The sequence below is a fragment of the Calidris pugnax genome, unplaced genomic scaffold (assembly GCF_001431845.1).
Source record: "Calidris pugnax isolate Ruff unplaced genomic scaffold, ASM143184v1 scaffold44, whole genome shotgun sequence".
Classification (NCBI taxonomy): domain Eukaryota; kingdom Metazoa; phylum Chordata; class Aves; order Charadriiformes; family Scolopacidae; genus Calidris; species Calidris pugnax.
Genome location: NW_015094506.1, coordinates 18,534,502 through 18,555,013, shown reverse-complemented (window position 1 = coordinate 18,555,013; position 20,512 = coordinate 18,534,502). Strand labels below are relative to the sequence as shown.

General features: G+C 44.1%; 2 protein-coding genes across 2 annotated transcripts; one reads left to right on the top strand and one right to left on the bottom strand.

Annotated features, from left to right (window-relative positions):
* Positions 1-408: 408 nt before the first annotated feature.
* On the top strand, positions 409-9,680 carry GLIPR1 (GLI pathogenesis-related 1). The gene is made up of 6 exons (XM_014963508.1): positions 409-654; positions 3,546-3,791; positions 5,351-5,460; positions 7,321-7,403; positions 8,552-8,578; positions 8,662-9,680. Exons 1-6 carry the CDS (start codon positions 475-477, stop codon positions 8,811-8,813), a joined length of 798 nt encoding a protein of 265 aa, XP_014818994.1. The 5' UTR covers positions 409-474; the 3' UTR covers positions 8,814-9,680.
* A 3,861-nt stretch (positions 9,681-13,541) lies between these two features.
* KRR1 (KRR1, small subunit (SSU) processome component, homolog (yeast)) lies at positions 13,542-19,032 on the bottom strand. Its single transcript, XM_014963205.1, has 10 exons — positions 18,910-19,032; positions 18,152-18,327; positions 17,531-17,665; positions 17,180-17,305; positions 16,999-17,082; positions 16,290-16,346; positions 15,635-15,805; positions 15,391-15,468; positions 15,177-15,270; positions 13,542-14,184 (listed from the first exon to the last, which is right to left on the bottom strand). Exons 1-10 carry the CDS (start codon positions 18,992-18,994, stop codon positions 14,042-14,044), a joined length of 1,149 nt encoding a protein of 382 aa, XP_014818691.1. The 5' UTR covers positions 18,995-19,032; the 3' UTR covers positions 13,542-14,041.
* Between the last annotated feature and the right edge of the window lie 1,480 nt (positions 19,033-20,512).

Sequence of the window (20,512 nt, the reverse complement as noted above, 5' to 3'; positions counted from 1 at the left end):
GTGACTGCTCATACTGCAGTAAAAGTCATGGTTCACATCAATTATTTCTCACAGCATTTTGGCTCAGAGTAACAGCCTTAACAGCAATGCTATTTTCATGAAAAACAGATTTATCCAAAGCTTTACTGCAACCCGTAGTGATTGTTATGGATGGGATGCTGCTGGCCAAAGAAACAAAAAGAAAGAAGCCCGAAGGGCAGGAGGGAAGAAGCTTGCCCACCACAATTAAAGAAAGAAGAAACAGAGAGAGAGACAAAGCTGCTACAGCTCTGATGTGAACTCCTAGCTTAATTTCCCTATTCTCGTGGCTACGCTTCTGACTCATTTCCTGTGACAATGCCATGTTCAGTTACCATGGCTAAGATAAGTCCAGCCCACAAGCCTTCCAAGCAAAACGCTGCTGGGGCAGCTAAAACCACCTCTTGCAGCTGAAGCACTCTGCTCTTGAAGCTGGAAGACCAGAGGCTGAGAATCATGACAAGCAGATTTTCTGCTTGTCTGCTGGCTTTTCTGCACTTTGGTCGTTCCTCCGACTCCTATGAACCACTGACATTGCCAGATGTTGGAGATCCAAAGTTTATTGAGGAATGTGTGCGAACCCATAACAGATTCCGGTCTGGAGTGAAGCCACCAGCCAGCAACATGCTTTACATGGTAAGGGGATCTTCACTACTGTTGTGCAATGTGTAGCATTGTGATGGTGTTTATGATTCTCAAAGACTGATTTTGTGATCAAATGAAAAAGAAAAAGAAAAAAAAAGAGCTACTTCTTTTTAAAGCAGAGAAAAAGGCTGTGATTATCAGATGGCTTTGTACAATGGGGTACATGTATAGTTTTGCCTGGCTTAATTTCCTCATTTTAAACCCAAGATTTCAACCCTCAGCACTGTTGTTTTGTGCTGTGAAAAACCTCCCTGCTCCAAGGCACCGCAGCTCAACAGCCTGGGGCATAATTTATGTGCAGACCTAAGCACAACCTTTCATACTTGAGTCGTCACAGGCAGAGACCATTGCCAAACGACGCTGGAGAGCTTTCTCTAAGCTTTCTTTGCAAGGCTCTCATGGACTGAGCCAACGGAGCAGCTGTTCTGAGGTGCTGGGGCTGCAGGGAAGCCAAAAAGCAACAAGTGCAGCAGGGACGAGCGCTGGAGGCACCAAGTCATAAGACAGCTTGTCATGACCCAAAATATACCCCAAAGCAGCCATCTCTCATTTCAGGTGGCTTGTGACACTTATCTCTCTGCTGGGTGGCACATGCAAAACCCAGCAGGGAGGAAGCTGTAAATGGGTGCACAAAGCTGGGTTTATGGCTGAGAAGCCCATCTCTGATTTGTGAGATGCTCAATTCCAGTAGCTTGGCAGCTGTCTCTTGCAACATCCATCACCTTTTGTGCTTTGACTGGATAATACTGTGACTTGACTGGGTAATACTGTGTTTCTTCTTGGGATAATCTCCACAGGTCTCTCAGATGGACTGTAGTGATTGTCCCAATTCTGATCTCTTCCGTTTTGCTCCTCTTTCTTACTATCTCGCATGATCACCACCAGAAGAGGAAATGACCACATCTGTAGTTAGCAATACCCTAACTGAAGTTCCAAAAAAAACAACAAAAAAAGCTCATTTTCCATTTATGGTTGTCAAACACTAAAAAATGAAGTGCCTATTAGAGAGGGGTAGATGAGTAGCGAGCAAGCTCAAGTTGCAAGTCTGACAGGAAACAATTTAGTTTCTCTTCTAGATGTATCTTTCACTTCAGCTTTCTTAGCGGAGCACCCTGAACTTCCAGACTCTTCCATATTGCTCCAGACTCTTCACTGGTCCTACACTTACAAAATATTGCTATGACATATTAAAAGACCAGTACAAATCTTCTTTAATTGTGCCTAAATTTTCCTTTTGGAAAATTAAAGAACTGAAATCTGAAAAATAAAAGTGGCTTAAGAAACAAACAAACAAATAAAGATTATTACAAATAAAATAAGCTACATAGTAAATTTCTTTTAAAGCACTGCAATAACCCAAGTCTTAACTACGACCTCTCCCAGAAAGATTCTAATGTGGAGAAAGCAGTACAATACATGATAAAATATATTATGAAAGTAAAAGCATTGGAACTGAAAACAATGTATTTCTTCATTTTTTAATGGTCTTTAGCACTTCAAAAATAAGGAAAAGAAGATTACTTCTTCATTTCATAGGGAAGTTCTTATTGTTGTAGATAACTATCCAGCAAGATATATGAAAATGAAGACTACAAACTCAGTACATTTCTACATTTTGGAAAAATAGTTTTTAAAAGAAAATACAAGACAGAAACTCCTTTAACTGCACATAACAAAGCCCAACCATCTATATTTGTAATACACTTATAAAATGAGAATGCTGATCTAACATTTTTTACCTGACAGATGAGACCCCTTTCCCATTCACTCAAAGCATTGCTTAGATCTGTTCCAAGGCCCTTCAAAATGAGCAGAAAAAGTGTCTGGTATGATCTTGCAATTTTTAATTACTTACTGGTAGCATAAATCATACACAAATTGTTTCAGACTTATCCATGGTACAAAAAAAGTTATATAATCTAAAACATAGCTATAAAATTTAACAACCACCTTTTCCTTAGTCACTGTTACTGATCTGTTCAATGCAATTTCTCTAACAATTCCATTATTTGCAGAAGCAACTGAGATATTTTAATCCATATAGGAAAGAACAAATAAAAATAGTTTATTTTTTTTTTAAAGTCCAAAATAGTTCATCAGTACTAAACAAGTTCATTTACATGACACAAAGTGTAACTAAGAGCACAGGCATATACTCATGGTACTGCATTTTCCAGGAGGTACAATACTGTATTTGCTCAAACAAGTTGTGTGTACAAGAAAACCCAGCCAAACCAGACACCACCTCCAGTGCAAACAAAAGACATTACTAGAACTCCATTGCTGAAATAACTGCTTTCTGTAGGATAGAATAGCAAGTGAATGAGTGATTCCACAAATATTAATTCAGCGCTAATATTTGAAGCCACCAAAGACAAAGATGCAAACCAAGGGTTGAGTTTAAACTGTCCCCAAAATCCTGCACTGACCTGCAAGGTGGCTTTAATGCATGAGGTGGCACGAGACCCCAGTCTGATTGGTACGGTAAGCACACCCCCTAATCCCCAGATTTCCTGTAAATTCACCGTGTAAATTAAATTGATGTTCTCTCATGGCCAGCACAGCCTGGAAATGCACAGTGTGCCCCAAACACTGTCTTTGACTGATGTACAGCTTTTGGTGTCCAACAGACCAGTCAGCAAAGATCACCCACCACCCCAAAAGCTTCCTCAAGTTTAATGAGTGCCTAAGTTTACATCAGAAATGAACCTACAAGCCAATTTACCATGTAGAGAGCTACAACAGAAGTTGTCTCAACAGAAACAGAAATCAAATGAATCCAAAGCACATATGCTACTGAGACCCAGCTTCTCCTAAAAGTTGCTCTGAATTACTGCATTGCTAAGATATCAAAGTGACTTTTGGATTTCTTTATTTTGCAGAGTTGGGATCCAGATTTAGCAAAGACCGCGAAAGCTTGGGCAAAGAAATGTCTTTTTAAACATAATATATACCTCAAAGTTCCAGGGCAGGCTCACCCAAAATTTACCACTGTTGGAGAAAACCTCTGGACTGGCTCACTTTCTATTTTTACTGTGGAAGAAGCCATCACCAATTGGTACAATGAAGTCAACGACTACAATTACGCCTCTAATAACTGCAGAGGAGTATGCGGCCACTATACACAGGTAGGCATTGCATTTCTCCATCTAAACCATGAATTAGCCTTGCTATTTTGACACGGAAACTCTAGATTTCTGTTGAAGATTCAATGAACTGTTTTCCAAGTGCTGTAGTCTTATTTTATGTCTGTGCACACAAGATGTTCTCATGTCCCCATTTTAGGGAGGAAAAGAGTCATTGTATTATTATTTTAAATTTGCCAGTTGCATTTTGTTTGCAGGAAGAACACAGGACAGCTGTCAAGCAGTCAGGTTTAGCCAAGCAGTGGCCAAAAACTAGGCAATGGCAATGGCTGTGGGCTGCAGTGCGTGGTGGGATGAGGTCTCAGCTCTGGCAGGCAGCCTCCACATGCCAAGGGCTGTGGAAATACAGGCATATAAAGAAGTGTCTGTAGCTCTGCAAGCATCATGTCTGCATTTCTACCAACCACGATTCCCAAAGCAAGAGGGTAAAATGAAGGAAAGGAGTGCCACTGCCATGCAACCCCCCAGTTGCTAACCATGGCTATGGGTGAGCAGGATGGCTGCCAACAGTGGTTCTAGGGATTAAATTATGACCTGAGGCTACTTAATAGAATCATAGAATAGTCTAGATTGGAAGGAACCTTTAAGATCATCAAGTCCAATCTTCAACCTAACACTGCCAAAACCCCCCACCAAACCACGTCCCTGTTTGGGGGAGTCAGCATTGATAGCGACTGTAGCTAGAAGCTGTGTGCCTGCCAGCTTTGGGAGGCATCCTGGGGTCTGCACCTTCGGCTAACCCTTTGTTCCTCCCACTGTGGAGAAAGGGTTTCCCCCAGGTACAGTTATTGCAGTTACCACATCCACATCCCCAGCATACGCCTCAGCTGGTGGCTGCCTGGGATGGGGAGGGTCCTGTGATGCCCTCAGGTACCGCTGTGCCCCTAGTTTTCTGGGACTGAAGCATTTGGCTGCACTGGAGTCTTTGAGCTGGATATAGGATGCTGGATTGAACTGAACAGCTTCTGGTAGACAGAGGATGCAATGCCCTTGCCTCTAGATTACCTTAGTCATGGCCATGATGCTAGAAGGCAGGACTTCAGCTCAGACATGCTCCTTCTCCCTGCTCCTCCCATAACACCAGTACCTTCCAGCAATTTGCCTATACATCCCCACTGGATTTAGTACAGGGGCAATCAGCCCTGTAGGAGCTGTTGCAGATCACAAGCCTTTTCTGTGCAGGTTGGATCTTCTCTCCCCTAGGCAATCCCCAAGGTAATGGATTACCTTGAAGCAAAGGAGACGAACTTCACCTTCTCCTTTGCAAGAAAGGATAACTCCTTGTTATAGCCGGTTACTCTTCCTTTGAGAGTCGTTTTAACAAATATCTGGTAAACTGGGCAAAACAATCAGGTGGTTTTTTCCAGAAGAAACGATGATTTCGAGATCTATCACTGCTACTTGCCCCCAGGAAGCATGGCCAAAGAGTGCTCTTCAGCCAATGTGTTGTCGTGAAACAGAGGAGGGCAGGTCTTCTCCGTAACACTTCAGATGCTGAAGGAAAGCATTTGTCACTGGTATACCTGTCTGTCTTTTTGCAGATCGTTTGGGCTACAAGCTACAAGGTTGGCTGTGCCGTCCACTACTGTCCCACCGTGACTTACTCTCATATAACCAATGCAGCACACTTCATCTGCAACTATGGGCCAGCGTAAGATTTTTCATTACAAATATTTCACAGGGTTTGGGTCCTACCCCTTCCCTCCCACAACATGGAACTTCATTAGGTCAGTCCATCTATGAATGGATTTTGTGGGAGGAAATGGCCCCCAAAATAGAGAAAGAGGTACACATCTGTCCAAACAGCTTTTTTTTTTTTTTTTTGCTATGTATTGTAGCCAAAAAGCAGTGGCAGTAGTAGAAAGGGTAAAATATAAGATGCTGACATGATAATACTAAAGTGATCATTTGACAATTAATCCCTTGCTCCTGAGTGCCAAGATGACCACAGACCATTGCCAAGGTACAAACCCGAAGTCTGATACTATTTCCACATGTGCCTGCAGAATTAAGCCTCTAGGTCAATGGTTTGGATCAATATTGAAGTGTGCAATGCTCGCAGCTGCGATCCTAGCAGCTGAGGGCTGCTCATGAGGCTGGGGCTGCTTAAGGCAAGATTTTATCCAGAGGTCCTTCATATGCATAGTCCATAGGATATCCAGCTAGGATGGATGGTTTTTACCCTTCTCCAGTTAATTAATGCCACTACAGCCTAAAAACAGCTTTAAAAGCTTTATATGCATACCGTGTTGGGCCAAGGTCAGGCAAGCCCATGAACTTGAGCAAGTTTGGCATTCCTGTTGCCCATGTTTCATCCTTGGAAGAACATGTACCCCTGACCAGATTCCTTGAAATGACACAGCTGCTGCTGTGCCAAAGCAACAAACCCCCTCTCCCCAGAAGCCCCACATCCAAACGGGCTGGGCAACCATTGCCTCTGCCAGTTCTTGAGCCAAAAGCCACTGATCACCCAGGGCAGCCTCTCCTTTCCCTTCTCAGCACCTGATAGATGGTGCAGAAACCCTGTCCACAGGCAAGCAAGGCCCCCAGCGCTGCTAGGAGGTGTTTTCTGTCCCTTGAGCTTCAGCCCTGAATCTCCCAAAGACAAGAGCCAAGCCTTGCTCCTTCTGCCCCATAGCCAATACCTCTATGGTGCAGATGATGGAAATCATGCTGGATTGCTCACCCTGTGTCAGCAGGGATCCCGTGGGTAAGAAGGTTGCCCTCACTCTCAAGAGCACCCAGCAGAGCAGCCCACTGCCAAGGATCAAAGCAAGATGCATGCACAATTTCAATTCCTAAAACTGCTGAATGTAATGAGGTTTTACCACAAAGTAAACCACTGCTAAGATTGCATGCATATAAAATCCTTCTCAGTGTGTTGATGGGCAGTTTGAGGCACACTGTAAATCTCACTTTTGCCATGTTTCAATTAAAGTGAAGTCCTGAGCTGCGTTTGGGGCAGTATCAGGTATGGGCAGGTTTGATACCCAGGTATGGGGCCAAGAACCTGGTCAGAGGTAGCTGGTGCCACTCACGCTGCTGGCAGAGGGAGGGAGCAGGGGGAGACAAACATTACTCCTAAAGTATTTACCAACAAACAGATTAAATCACTGCCTATGAGAGATTCTCCAGCACCAGAGATTCCTCTTCAAGGTTAAAATATGCATGTACAGACAACGTAACTGAATCTGCTCTTGCTCCCATAGCTTAGAGCCAGCTTTGAGAGCCCACAGTCTCCACACACACAAATTATCCAGAGCTGAGACTATTTTAATTCCCGGGTTTGCAATACTTCTGTCTCCAGGTTCCTAACCAGGGTGCCCCACTACACTTTACTTCTTTTGCTTTACTGCGTGTCTCAGGCACGGGGCATTCAGACAGGGACTGTCCAAAACCCACCTCCCTATCAACACAAGGGAAGCAAAACCCAAGTTAAAAACTAATTAGTGGTAGGGATTAACATTCTCTTTCCGAGAGCAGTTTGAGAGCAGTGCTATTTCCTTTCCAGGGGGAATTACCCAAGGCACCCATACGAGATGGGAGCAGCGTGCAGCGACTGCAGAGGTGATCAGTGTGCCAATCAGCTGTGTCGTAAGTAGAAGACAACCAGCTCTCCTCCCCAAGCACATGTAGAAAGGGAAAGAGCACACAGAACATCCTGGCAGCAGGCAGGCACAGCGCCCTCTTGTTCCTAAATATAGTCTGAAAAACTGCAGTCGGAAGCCAAGTGAGCAGTGATGCACAAAGAGAGGGGAGGAGGATGGAAAGAGCCGGTTTTCTACCCTGGGGAGTGATGGGATGAGTGATGCTCTTCGGGTCCTGGAGGGTACGGTACAGGAGATATAGTGGCTGCAGTTTAAGGTGGTGTTATCCCTGCCAGAACGTGCTACTTGCAGGAATGGGAATACCCCCTCCTGGGGGCTCCAGGTTACTAACTGGTGCATGAGCTGTGGCTTGAAGCGGTGCAGGTCCGAGCCAGCCTTGTCCCTGCCGTGCTGCTGCGGGAGAGGAGAGCTGCCACCGCACTGCCAAAGCTGCTGGCTCCAGTGAACATCAGCCAGGCCATCTGCTTTCCCCCTAAGCACCAGGAGAGAGCCAGGCTGCCACGCGAGAGCCCTTCATGGGGACACAGGGCTCAGCCTGAGCCCCTCGGCAGCCCACCTGATTCTCCTGCACTTGGCTTTGCAATGGCTGGATGGGATCAGGAGGGGAGGGAGACCTTCTGCTGTTCCCCTAAGATGGACAAGGTGCTGTGTTGTGGACATCTGCCCGGGGGGAGCTGAAGGTACAGTCACACTTTTCCCTAGCACTCAGCTCTGGGCAAAATAATGGAGAAGGAAGCTGATGTTCAAACAGCAGCGTGGCAGGAAGGAGAGGGAGCCCCCGATGCACGGGACTGTTCAATGTTACCTACAGGCAGAGGATCTGAAATGCAAGGCACTGGGAAAAAGCCAAAGTCATGTTGGGAAGCACACCTGGGAGAACAAGCCCTCCCTATGCCAGCCACTAGTGGGAGGAGAATCGACACAGTGTAATCAAATGCTCCTCAGCAAAGCCCCAAGGGTCACTGCAGGGCTCTCCTAAGTCAGTGGGTCTTTGCTTCTTCTTGGAAAAAAATATAGCTCCCAAAGCTACATTTGTGAGCCCATCATCAGCCTCACGCTTCATTCCCTTTTGCTTAGACTCAAATTGTTTATAACGTGTAAGTCTGCTGATGTTCCCTTCTTTTCTCTCTCCAGGAAATGCAGAGCGTGACAAAGTCATCAGTAAGTACCCCCAGAATTACTGCTTCCATTTGTTGCCCTCGGTGCAGTTATACTCCAAAACAAGTAACTTGTTTGATTCATAGGTGATTCCAAGTGGCGTCCAGAGTGGGACAGACCTGCGTGTGACGAGTACTGCATCTCCGTCATTGTTTTAAGGCCGTTACTCCTCATACTGGCAATTCTGGCCAGCTGGCTCCTACCAAAATACTGCCCCATAGCACCCGCCAGTGAGTGACACGCGTGCAGAAGAGCACAAGAGCACTTTGGTCCGCTCAGCCCTTCCCTGCACATAAGTTACGGGCAGCACAAGGATGGGTAGAGACAGTGTTTGCACCCACAGGTGATTCAGAAGCACATTGGTTGCAGGCAGCCGCTAGGAGAGCTGATAAGCAGCTTTCTCACTGCTCGAGACTAGTAAATGGTTTCAAATTACCCATTTATTTTGTCAAAGTGGAGTGAATGGGATCTGGTGGGTAAGAGATGTGGGGTGCAGGCAGCTGCTGGCCATCCTTCCCTCAGCAGGGCTAGAGGGTGCCCAGCCCAGGAGCACAGCCCTCGCCGAGGCTCCAGGCAGAGCATTCACCTCTCGCTCCTATTGCGCTCTTTCCTTGGACACTCCTCCAGAGAGAGGCAGAGCAGCCTGGAGAGGCTTTTCATTTAAATGTTGGGTTTTTTCCTAATAATTTTTTGATCCTCGTGAGCTCTGACATTTGCATCCCGTGGTAGGCAGTGTGTTTCCCAGTCTCGCAGTGCACTGGGGCCACTGGTACTTCTCTTTGCTTAGAATTTGGTTTTAAACGTGTTATCTGTGTCAAAACATAGCTGCACCTGTGTTTATACATGATTATGTCTGACTGCAATCTTCCCTGGAGGTTTCTATATCCTTTTTTTTTTTTTTTTTTGAGCACAGAGTTTCTGAGTGCTCAGACAGCAGTCAGAAACCATGATTTCCTGTTCCCCACGTGTGGCAATCGTGCATTTGCAACAGGATCTAAAGCTTAACTGCTGGTGCACGAAAAACCTCCATGTTCAGCTCCAGCCTGCACCATGCTGAGCAACACGGTGCTGGGAAAGATGGCATAAACCCCCAAATAAAAGCATGCTGCACGCGTAGTCGGGCCTTTGGTTCAACAGCTGCCAAGGGATGAGTCTCCTGCAACCTGCACATCTGGAAGAGGCAGAGAGCGGTGGGGAGGGCTGCTGGGTTCAGCTGGGCACGTCCTCTACTGGTCATGGTCGCTCAGCTGGAGCGGAGGCTGGAAGGAGCAGAGTGGCACGAGCTCACAGCTGGACCGTAGCGATCTTTACTAATATTTGTTTTGTGATCCTAATTGCAACTATTGAACATGGGTCTCTTCTTTTTTATTTTTGGATGTTTCTATATCCTTTTTTTTTTTTTTTTTCTGAGCACAGAGTTTCTGAGTGCTCAGACAGCAGTCAGAAACCATGATTTCCTGTTCCCCACGTGTGGCAATCGTGCATTTGCAACAGGATCTAAAGCTTAACTGCTGGTGCACGAAAAACCTCCATGTTCAGCTCCAGCCTGCACCATGCTGAGCAACACGGTGCTGGGAAAGATGGCATAAACCCCCAAATAAAAGCATGCTGCACGCGTAGTCGGGCCTTTGGTTCAACAGCTGCCAAGGGATGAGTCTCCTGCAACCTGCACATCTGGAAGAGGCAGAGAGCGGTGGGGAGGGCTGCTGGGTTCAGCTGGGCACGTCCTCTACTGGTCATGGTCGCTCAGCTGGAGCGGAGGCTGGAAGGAGCAGAGTGGCACGAGCTCACAGCTGGACCGTAGCGATCCGTATCTATTTGGAGATGGGTTTAGGTGCCTCTGCACCATGCCCCTCCACAGGGCACAGGCACAGGCTGCTGTGAAGGAGGCTGGGAAGCTTCCAGGGTACCTGTGGGTGTTTCTGCATACCCACTCCTGACCCCACTGCTGGGGCGGATCTTAACTGAAAACACTGGAACTGGGACCCAAAGTTTCTCACATTATTCTTCCAGGTGGGTAACTGCTCGCACTTGAACCATCGCAGCATTTCCCGGATAAATCATTTTTCAAAATGCAAATATGACTGGGGACAAATTCCAAACTTTGCCCTTGATGTATCTTTACACGTAGTTTGTTGGCTGCCAAGAGCCTCTGTAGCCAGGACATCACACACACGGACAGGAGATGAGCGTTTCCTTTTCCACATCCCAGTGACCAGGGCCCCAGTACCCATGCTGGCCTACCTGTGAGAGAGCCAAGCTCAGCTCTTTCTTCCAAACCGGGCAGATTAGGGTGTTTTTAATCAAAAAATTCCCACCGCAAAAGCAAGGCCATGGGTCTATCTGTTAAAAAGAACAGCTATTTTCCTCACCACCTTTTTGCCACTCTTTTGTGGAAGACCCAAGCCTCAAACTGCACGTGCTGCAAGGTCCCATCTGAAAGTGGCACGTGGGCAGCAGGACCTACCCCGTGTGCGGTGTCTTGCCCAGGGCTCCCACCCCAGCACGGAGCCTGGCACAGCCTGTGCCCCACTGAAGCCATGGGCAGTTAGATCCTGCTGCTGCAAAGAGGAACGCGTCCAGGGAGCACAAATGAGCTCGGCAACAATTCTCCCCTGCTTAGTTTAATCTACGCCTGGTCTCCAGGAGAGTAAACAGAAGGAACACAGAGTCCTTAAAGTTCAAAACATTCAGAGCGCTGTCATTTAACTATATACTTCAGCAGCTCTAAGGAAACACCATAGAAAAAGCTTCATTAAAAAACCTGTAAATCACTGGGGCTTAGAGGAAAAAAACACCCAAACTTACAACATGGTTATCTTTCAAACAGAAAAGCCTGAAAGTCAAGTCAAAGCTAAACAAGTACTGCATCTCATTTTAAGGACATCCAAAAATCCAGATATTTAACTCCTGATGATCAAACCACTTTGAGCTGTCCACGTTAATTTTATGGCATATGCCTATGAATTCTGTATGATAAATGCAAAACACTGATATATAAGTACAGCCTTCAGGTACTTTTTTGCAAGTCTGTAAACTCTAAAATCAGTTTAAGGAGATAATTTGCAATAGTTCAAGCTGTTCTGAAAATATCAAAAACTTTTTTTCACCTTTCTCGATCCACTTTGTTTTCTAATCTTTACTTTTTGCACAATTATAAGAACTGTAGAGCTATATTCTTTGAGAAAACAGGTGCAAAAAGCGCCAAGAGTGAGCCCAAGCAGTCAGTTACAATTCAGATACGGACTCTAAGCAGCCAAACCCTGTGGTTTAATTTGCCTACGGGAATATGAATAGGTCTTCCTCGAATTTTCAGTTAAGGGAAATAAATGTCCAACCAACAATCCTTGAGATCTGCCAACCATAACAGCTGAAAAAGATTAAACACAATGCAAAGCCTTTTCACCCCACAACAACACAGGGACAAGACTCCTTGAAGTCTGTTAAGAGTTTTACTACCGATAGGGATTTGTTGCAAGAGCTATGGCTCCCAAATTGAAGAAGCTTGCTACCATGGAAGTATATATAATTGAAGGCCAGGCTGCCACCAATCTGAGCTGTGTTCTCCTGCACTGCAGCTCAGGCAAAGTTAGCTGATGCTGCTGGAAAACAATCACTTTTTCGTAGGGTGCTGTCAGCTAGATCAGATGCCTGAATGGCAGCCTGCAAGAGCAGTGGAGGGAAACCACCCCACACTTGTTCCTGATTTTAACTTTTTAAACAAGCAGCAGGGAAACATCTATGTCAGTCCTCTGTAGGTGAAAGGTGTCTCGTCCTGTTCCGATTAGAAGCAAGGACTCCCCCTCCCCTACTACACTAGTGCTCCTTCCCTGGCTACAGTCAGACTCCTCCTTTGCCGGCTTCTGGCTCTGCAGCCTCTCCTGGTGACTCATGGGTGGGATGGCACTGTGAGAACAGGCATTTAAACTCCAGTATTGCAGTGCCTCCTGCTGAGAGCAGTCCTTTCACGGTATGAGGCCTGAACTACCTGTCTGGTGCTGAACACAGGTCACCCTGTCATCTGCTAAACATCAGTCCGTGCTTCTGGAAAGCCTTTCATCACTAAACCCATCAGCTCACTGCACTTTTTGAGACACACGTTTGTGACACATTGATCACATTCTCAGTGAAGTTATCTGCTGAAGTAGTATTTTCCTGACTGATCTTGCAGGTAATTAAACCACCATTTACGAACAGTGCAGTCCCTAAAAGGGGTGAGTTTTTTCCTTAAAAATTGAGAAGCAATCACAGCACTGAAAGGCACACCGAGGCTAATATTATCCCCTAGCCTAAAGGGCAAGCACCTCAGCTACTTCTCAACGTACATGTACTGGCTATTAAACCACATGTATTCTAAATTCTTATTTATATAGGCAAAAAAGGGAATGTCTGCATTTTCACTTACTAGTTTCAAATAAAAGGTCACTAACCTAACAGCAGTGGGTCGCAATGTTCTAGCATAATCATTTTCACTGCATGTCCAAAAGAACTCCAACACAATCATGAAACTGGTGTGGCTCTACCACCTGCTGGCACCACCTCAGTACATTTGTTTGTTTAATCTCAGATGCATGAAATAAGCAACATCTGCTCTTCCAGTGAACTTTATTTCATCAGAATTTGCATTTTCAGGAAACTAAAAACCTCTAAACTTCCTTTAAAAAAGGGGAAGGGCCTCAAAAAAACCAAACCACTATTTCTTAAGACCTTCTTGCAAGAAAGAAATAAATTAATAATATATTTGAAGACAGACAAGAAGATCTTATGCTTCCCTGCAGCACATTCCATGCAGAAAGACACTTTCTTTGTACCACACTCTAATAGTCTCCAGAACAATGCTAATAGATGACAGTTTATTAATAGCATTCAATTAAGATTATGATTTGTTGAATTCTCACATGAAGCCGTGAGCTTGTTTCCTGGAAAACATGATGCAGGCTGTGCAGTAGCTCACTAAACTCAAGGATTTAACAACACCATATTAAAATAGTTTATTAATACTAAGACAAGACATGTAAAAATAATCAGCTTTTACAGAAACAAAAGCATAATTCAGTAATAAATCTTGCCCATTTGCAACAATTATTTCCATAACTGAGGCTGCATATAACCTGGTAGTCTTTCACACCAGAACTACCTTTAACTCTCACAGAGTTCTCTGACCTTAACGTTTAACATCCTGCATCAAACCCCTAAATGTTCCTGTTACGAAACCTTCCCTTTAGGTAGATAGATATTCAAATAAACTCTCTTGCTTTCTCCAACAACAAAGCAGCGCAGATTTTCTTCACCAACCTTGGCAATTTTGCACAGCTGCTTCAGGTCCACTAATTAAAGTGTACTTGTGAAAAGAGAACGATCTTTCTACCTAGTCTTTTCTTGTCCAGATTATACTGACAGCAAGAAGTCTCTTCCAAGTGTGAAAATGTTCGTTAACATGGGAGAAAAGTGAACATCTCAGGTGAATTACTTCTTTTTCTTTTTTTTCTTTTCATCTGCTGCCATTTTTAACTTGACTTCTTCCTCAGGAAGTGCTCCTAATTTCTTCTTCTTTGCATTCTTAACCTTTTCCTTGATGGCGGCAATATCAATTTTTTTCTCAGTGGAGGCTACACAGTAAAAAACACAAGTATTACCCACAAAACTCTTTCAGCAGAATTCCAAGGAGAACATTCATATAAGAAATTCTATACAACTGTATTTGAACACAGATGCTACGCTCAGCACACGTACAAACTATTATCACCCACATCTTACTCCACAACTAATCCATACGCACTCTCTTGGACATTGGCTTGGTTGGTCTCACATGACAGGAGAATAAATTAATTCTTGAGTTCTTGTACCCAGAGAAGCTTTTGTGGTATTTTGTCTTTTTGCACGTATTTGAGATACAGCAGGATTATTGAAAATTTACTGCCATCACAAAAAAATACTTTATCAATGATGCAGGACACATACACTTTTTGAGAAATCTGAACTTTTCAGTTCATAAGAAACTGTGCAATATATAGTTCAATACTATGTAGCTGGTATATCTAATACAAAATGTACATAGCATATGTAATAGAATGAATATGCTATGGAATAGAATCAATGCATCCAAGAAAACAGAAGACTAGTGTGTAAAAATCAAATCATCTGAGAACACAAGTTCTTGCTTTGCAGATAGGGTGGTTTCACTTTAACTTTTAGAAAAGCTACCTATCCTACCTTATACCAGTGCTGTGGAATAAGTTTCCAATTAAGTATTGCTTCTGGGCATCTTTTTTTCTTAATTGAAAAGCCATTTGAGTGCAAAAGTTACGGCAGCTTCACTACATGACTGAAAGCCAAAAATTGACGTAGCCAGAACAACCAAGTGAGACAGCCATCCCAGTATCTCCACCAGGAAAATATTCTACAGAGAACTGCCATTTTGTAGGCACAGAGTTATGGACTGCATGATCCTTCTACTGTCCCTGGCAACTGCAGACATGGATTTAAACACTAGGATTTTTTTGCATGACCCTTTTATTTACTATAGCTATACCTCTGCAAAATCACTCAGCCTAGGAATCACCAGCAAAAGGTTTTAGAACAGGAAAAAATAAATGGTTACCTTTCTTTGTTTTCACAACTGGCTTTTCTTTTGGTGGGATAAAAGCTTTATTTCTTTCTTCTTGTCTTTTCTTGATTGCATCTGCTTGCTTTGCCTAAAGTTACCAATAAAAAGGTCAAGTATCAGTACAGCAGGGCAAGAGGCAAAAAAGTCATAATATCCAAGTCAGCACTCAAATGTTTTTTCAGTGAACAGTGAGTTACAAGAACTTTACCTTTATCTCTTGCACTTGCTTTCGTTTCTTCTGTCTTTCCTTCAAGAAGTATTCACCACTTGCCAATTCTTTATCAATCTGCGTAAGACAAATACCGAGAAGCTTTAGAAAATGAAGCATTATAAGCCAGACGTATAGTACCAACAAATCAGAACTTTACAGAAAAGGCCTCCCAACCTTGGAGCATGAACACGATTTCAAGTCATGCTATATCCCTGCATAACCAAATTAAGTTTCAGCTGACCTGGCTTTCTGGCTGTGGAGGTGGGAATGGTGTGTACTCCTTCTTAGTATTTTTCTTCTTTGGCTCCTTGCGTTTTTTCAAGTTCTTCCGCTTGAACTTAGGCAAAAATCTTTCCCAACTTTGAGTCCTCAGTTCAGGATCTTTTGATAATTCCCTTTTGATCATCAGAGTCTTCAGTAGTTTTATAATGTCATAAATAAGTTATTAAAAAAAATAGTATTAAAGTAGTAGTCAAGAGCTCCAAACTACAAGTTTCACTAAACTTTCTTACATTGAATATGCTACATCCGAACCTTCCACCTCTCACTGCATAAGAGCAGAGAAGTTCAATAGAACCAAAAGATACATATGTCTCAAAATGGGGACAGGATGTACTGGAAAAGGTGCCTCGGCTTACATGAGCAAGTATCAAGCAAACAATCAAAGAGAGGAAAATTTATACACACTTTTCCCTTGACTTTTTCTCAGATACTGTTAATAATGTTATGGTAATATGTCCTGGTAAAATGGAAGTTGCTTTTCTTCAAAGCAGCACACTACAGAAATTTTCAAAACCAGATTACCAGACAGAAACATGTAAATTATTAACATACAACTGTCTTGAGAAGAAATAGTACTTTCTCGTAAACAAAGATGCACAGTGGAACATGCCAACCTTAATGTTATATATGGGATGTATATTCTTCATTGTGTCCAGAACAACTTTTCTAACCTGTATTTAATTCAAAAAAAAAAAAAAAAAAAAAAAAAAAGAGAAAACTCAGGAAGTATTCATATTCTAATAAATTAAAATACCGCATAATATCATGTTTCCTTTCTCCCCCACCCCCAAAAGCAGGTAGATTAAAAAAGCTAACACACACGGCTAACAAGGAGGCACAGCACTTCAGAAGTATCAAGAACATTGTCATTTTTCTAATACACACAAACCCCACAGACATTACTTTCATGTTAGCATGGATTTTATGGTGACAAAACAAACTCTTGCTTTTGACAAGCATTTTTCTCCTACATAGTTTCTAAACACATTAGGTGTTCCTTAAGGCTATGTATCATTAATTCTGCAGTATTTTCACTGTTACATCACTTATCCAAAGCTAAAAAAAAAAAATCTTTCTAAAATAAATAAATAAAAGAGTATTTTGCAAATGCTTTTTTACTTCCAAGACAGAAAGATCTCGAACTCTAAACAAAATTCAGCAGCTAAGATGCTAAGACTATGGACAACCTTGTATATGTGGCTTACTGACACACTGCTGAAAAGTCAGTGAGATACTCCTGAGCTTGCTAGGTTTTGCCTCTAATCTGCCCTTGAGCTGGGCAGAGAAGCATGCCACATAAACAGCTCATCTGCCTTCCCTTACCTCCTTTAGGCCACTAAAGGGTCCAAGAGCTGAAACAGTGTTGCCTTGCACCATAATATAACAGTTAGTTAACAGTTCCAGGGCCTACACCAAGAAAAAAGAAATTGAGTAAGTGTAAACTGAAGACCTGACAAAAATTTGTGTCTAAGAATTTTCTGGTCGCCACACCTATTGGAAATACCTTCAGAGTAGAACCTTTTGGCCCAAGAAGTCGTCCTCTTCTTTTTATAAAAGTGTCTCTCTTCCTCACCAGAGAGCCTATTTTAATGATGTCACATGCAATGTCATCCTGAAGGATGCGAACTGCCTAAAGAGAAAAAAAGCAGGTAATATCATCTGAACACAAATCTATTATTCAGAACAGTCAAGAGAATATTGCAGTTTATTCTTCTCACTTCACTTTCAGATACATCTACTTTAAATAAATATTTTATTTCACATTACTCACTCGGAAATCCCACATTTTGAAAACATACTATTTTATAAATATTACGACAGAATTTGATATAAACTTCCAGGATTTAATACAGACCTGTTCAAATGGAACGCTTCTTGCCAGAAGTTTTATTAAATCTCTAGCCCTGATGATCGCATACGGATCAAAAGTCTTCTTCGTGGTCGTAACAGTCATGCTTCCTTCAATTAGATCCAGAGTTGCATTCACAAACTGCAATATTTAAAAAGAAATAGCGAACCAACCTCTTAATAAGAACCTCAGAATTCATCTGTGGCAGCAAGAGCTAACAAACAGAATGCTACGTATTGATGCAGATCTATTTTCCAAATTTCCTAAAGTGACTTTCATCTTGAGGAAACCGACACACAGATACACACACCAAAGGTGTGTCACAACACCAGAAACAGCACCTTCCTCATGTCCTTGAATTCAGGCACAACAAAGTTGTCAGCATCTGGATGAGGAGACAGTTGCTGCTGCAGAGAGCTTTGCTGACACCCTCTGTAAAGAACTGCGAGTCTGGCTACAGAGGCCTCTGCTGATTTTGATAACACTACCAATTCTAAATGCAAGCACAGTACAAATATACACAAATAGAGAATCAGAAAAGCAACCTCCACTGTTTTTATAAGCTTAAGTAACACCTGTACCTCCCAAAAGACAAAACATGGTATCACAATCAGTAAGTATACATACATGTTCACCCAAAGCTTTCTGGACGAGCGGCCAGCACTCTTTCAAGTACGCTTCTCTATACTTTGGGAATAATGTTGCAAAACTGCTTTCTTCCAGCAGCCCTTTAGGATTATCTTCTCTTGTAAAGGCTGGCTCTTTCCATCCATCTGGCACAGTGAGTAGTTCAGATTCATCAACTGTTAATAGGCATAAAAAAAAAATATATGTTTTTTTCCTCCTCTTTCATCAGTGGCTATTACTTCTCCTCACTGTTTAACTACAAAAAATACAATAAATTAAAGCAGGGACACAAAGTTCTGTTTAATACTCTGTTGAATGCACTTGGCACCTGTTCTGACCTTTAACAATTTACTGCTTTACATTATTTATTAAAAAAAAAAATAAATTCCACAACTGAGATACGCGTTGTGGGATAGGATATTATACACGAACAAGACATACCAGGCTGTGGCGAGCAGCCAGAGCGCTGTGAGGACAGAAGGACCACAACAAGCGCCCAGCGCTGCGTGCCCCTCGCACCCAACAGCTGCCTCTGTCCTCTATCCCCAGCAGGCCGGGAAGCAGCCTGCCTCCCCCTCGCTGCCTCTCCGCTCACACGAAACCGCGGCCGCACTCCTCAGCCCCAGGCTGCATGAGGAAACCGGCGGGACTCCGAGCACGGGGCAGCAGGCCCGCGGACACGGGGGGGGACCCTCAGCCCGAGGACTTCCCGGGCCAGCCGGCTGCCAGCCCCGCAGAGACCCTCACCGCGCCCCCACCTGCCGCCGCTTTCTTTTTGTTTCTGATTTTTTGCTTCTCTTTTTGCTTCGCCCCGGCCTCAGCCGCCTCAGCAGGATCCGCCATGTCTGCCCGCACGCCGCTTCCGCTCACCCGGCACCGGAAGCCCCGCGTGCCGGAAGTCAGAGAGGGGGCAGATGCGTAGTGCACGCTGGGAGCGGTAGTCGTGGGCGGGGAGAGGCCGCGGTGGGCTGCTCAGGGTTCGAGGGTGGCTTTACCATTTGTGCTCAAAGCAGTATGCGTTTTGTCATGAGGTTGTCCTTCCCTGGGAGCACAGGGGTGAAAGTAAAGGCAGCGCGAGCAGCCAGGGACGCCTGCTGTGCACCCCAGCAAGGGGCACTGGCGGCTTCCGCTGTGGGGGTCTAGGGCCAGGGGCGTTGCAGGCCGCTCATCAGATCGGAAGGCCTCATTGCTGCTTGTGGGCACAGACAAGTCCCACAGCTCCCCATCAGCGTTACTTTATTTCAGTGTGTGCCTGCACCAGGGCAACAGTGGCTCCTGTGAACACAGCACTGCCTGTCTCAAGCAGACAAGGGTCTAGCAGGTGGTTGCTATGCTGGAGACATCCCCCATGTCCCCAGCATTGCTCTGCAGCCCCTTCTTGGCTCTGCGCTTCTGATTACAGGCCCGGGCTCTAAGAAATTTAACACCACAGCTGAGATGAGGGGCATATATCAAGCGTCTTTTCTCTTTCATGTGAAACATCTTTTCTAGCCATGTTTTTCAGCTTTGAATTTTCTATTGCTATTATGAAATACAAAGGAAAGAAGAACTGACATCATCAAAATGTAAACTGAAGTACATTGATAAATATTTGAAGTGTTTCAGTGCTCATAATTAAAGAAAACATCTTCCTGGCGAGACCCAATGATTCAGAGGAATAACATAATTTAAGGTTCTCTGGTGAATGCTCTGCATCCTCCTCCCACCCCCTTCCTTTACCTGTAACTGGGCTTTTTCTATAGTAAAAAAGGAAGAATGTGCCTCCTTCACTCTTTTATGGGGACCGTTTAAAGCCAATGGAGAGAATTGCTGGAAGAGATCTTTTAAGAGTAGGAATGCCTGCATCTCTGAGGGAGCATGGCTGCTGTCCTTGGCAGGTCTTTGTCAGACCTGTTCATAAAAGCCTGCTCTCTGGGGTCTTTAATTACCACCACGATGAGAAAGATATTACTGTCATCTGATCTACACATAAATAAAATATTAATTAAAAAATCAGGTTTGACCCCCAAAACCTTTTCTTTGAACCTGACTGCCATCTTTCCTAGCCTGCTCCATCTCCCAGCCCTCTGCCAGCCCCATCTCCCACAGTGAACAGGGCAGCAGGATCCCTTCTGCCTGTGAGTTTGCCGTTGAGTTGGTACATGTTTTTAGCTATTTATTTTAAAATTCTCTTTGTCCACAGCCTTCAGACAGGGGGGCCGCTGTGGGAGGGCTTGTGGGCCTGTGAAGGACAGAGCATCCCTTGGTGGAGCTGTGAGGGGCTTGGAGGGGTGCACCATCTCTGTCCTGAAACGGCACATCGAGTACCCACCTTCTGCTCAGAGGATAAAATAGGGAAAAAACAAGTGGGAAGGGGCATGC

Bases quoted from the DNA above. Each gene is read 5' to 3' on its own strand.
- KRR1 (XM_014963205.1), bottom strand. From the start codon at position 18,994: ATGGCGGATCCTGCTGAGGCGGCTGAGGCCGGGGCGAAGCAAAAAGAG. The intron at 15,469-15,634 runs GTCAGCTGAAAC...TGTCTTACGCAG, and splicing joins CTCCACAGCCAGAAAGCCAG to ATTGATAAAGAATTGGCAAG. The intron at 15,271-15,390 runs GTAAAGTTCTTG...TGGTAACTTTAG, and splicing joins AGCAAGTGCAAGAGATAAAG to GCAAAGCAAGCAGATGCAAT.
- GLIPR1 (XM_014963508.1), top strand. From the start codon at position 475: ATGACAAGCAGATTTTCTGCTTGTCTGCTGGCTTTTCTGCACTTTGGT. The intron at 3,792-5,350 runs GTAGGCATTGCA...GTCTTTTTGCAG, and splicing joins TATGCGGCCACTATACACAG to ATCGTTTGGGCTACAAGCTA. The intron at 7,404-8,551 runs GTAAGTAGAAGA...TTCTCTCTCCAG, and splicing joins GTGTGCCAATCAGCTGTGTC to GAAATGCAGAGCGTGACAAA.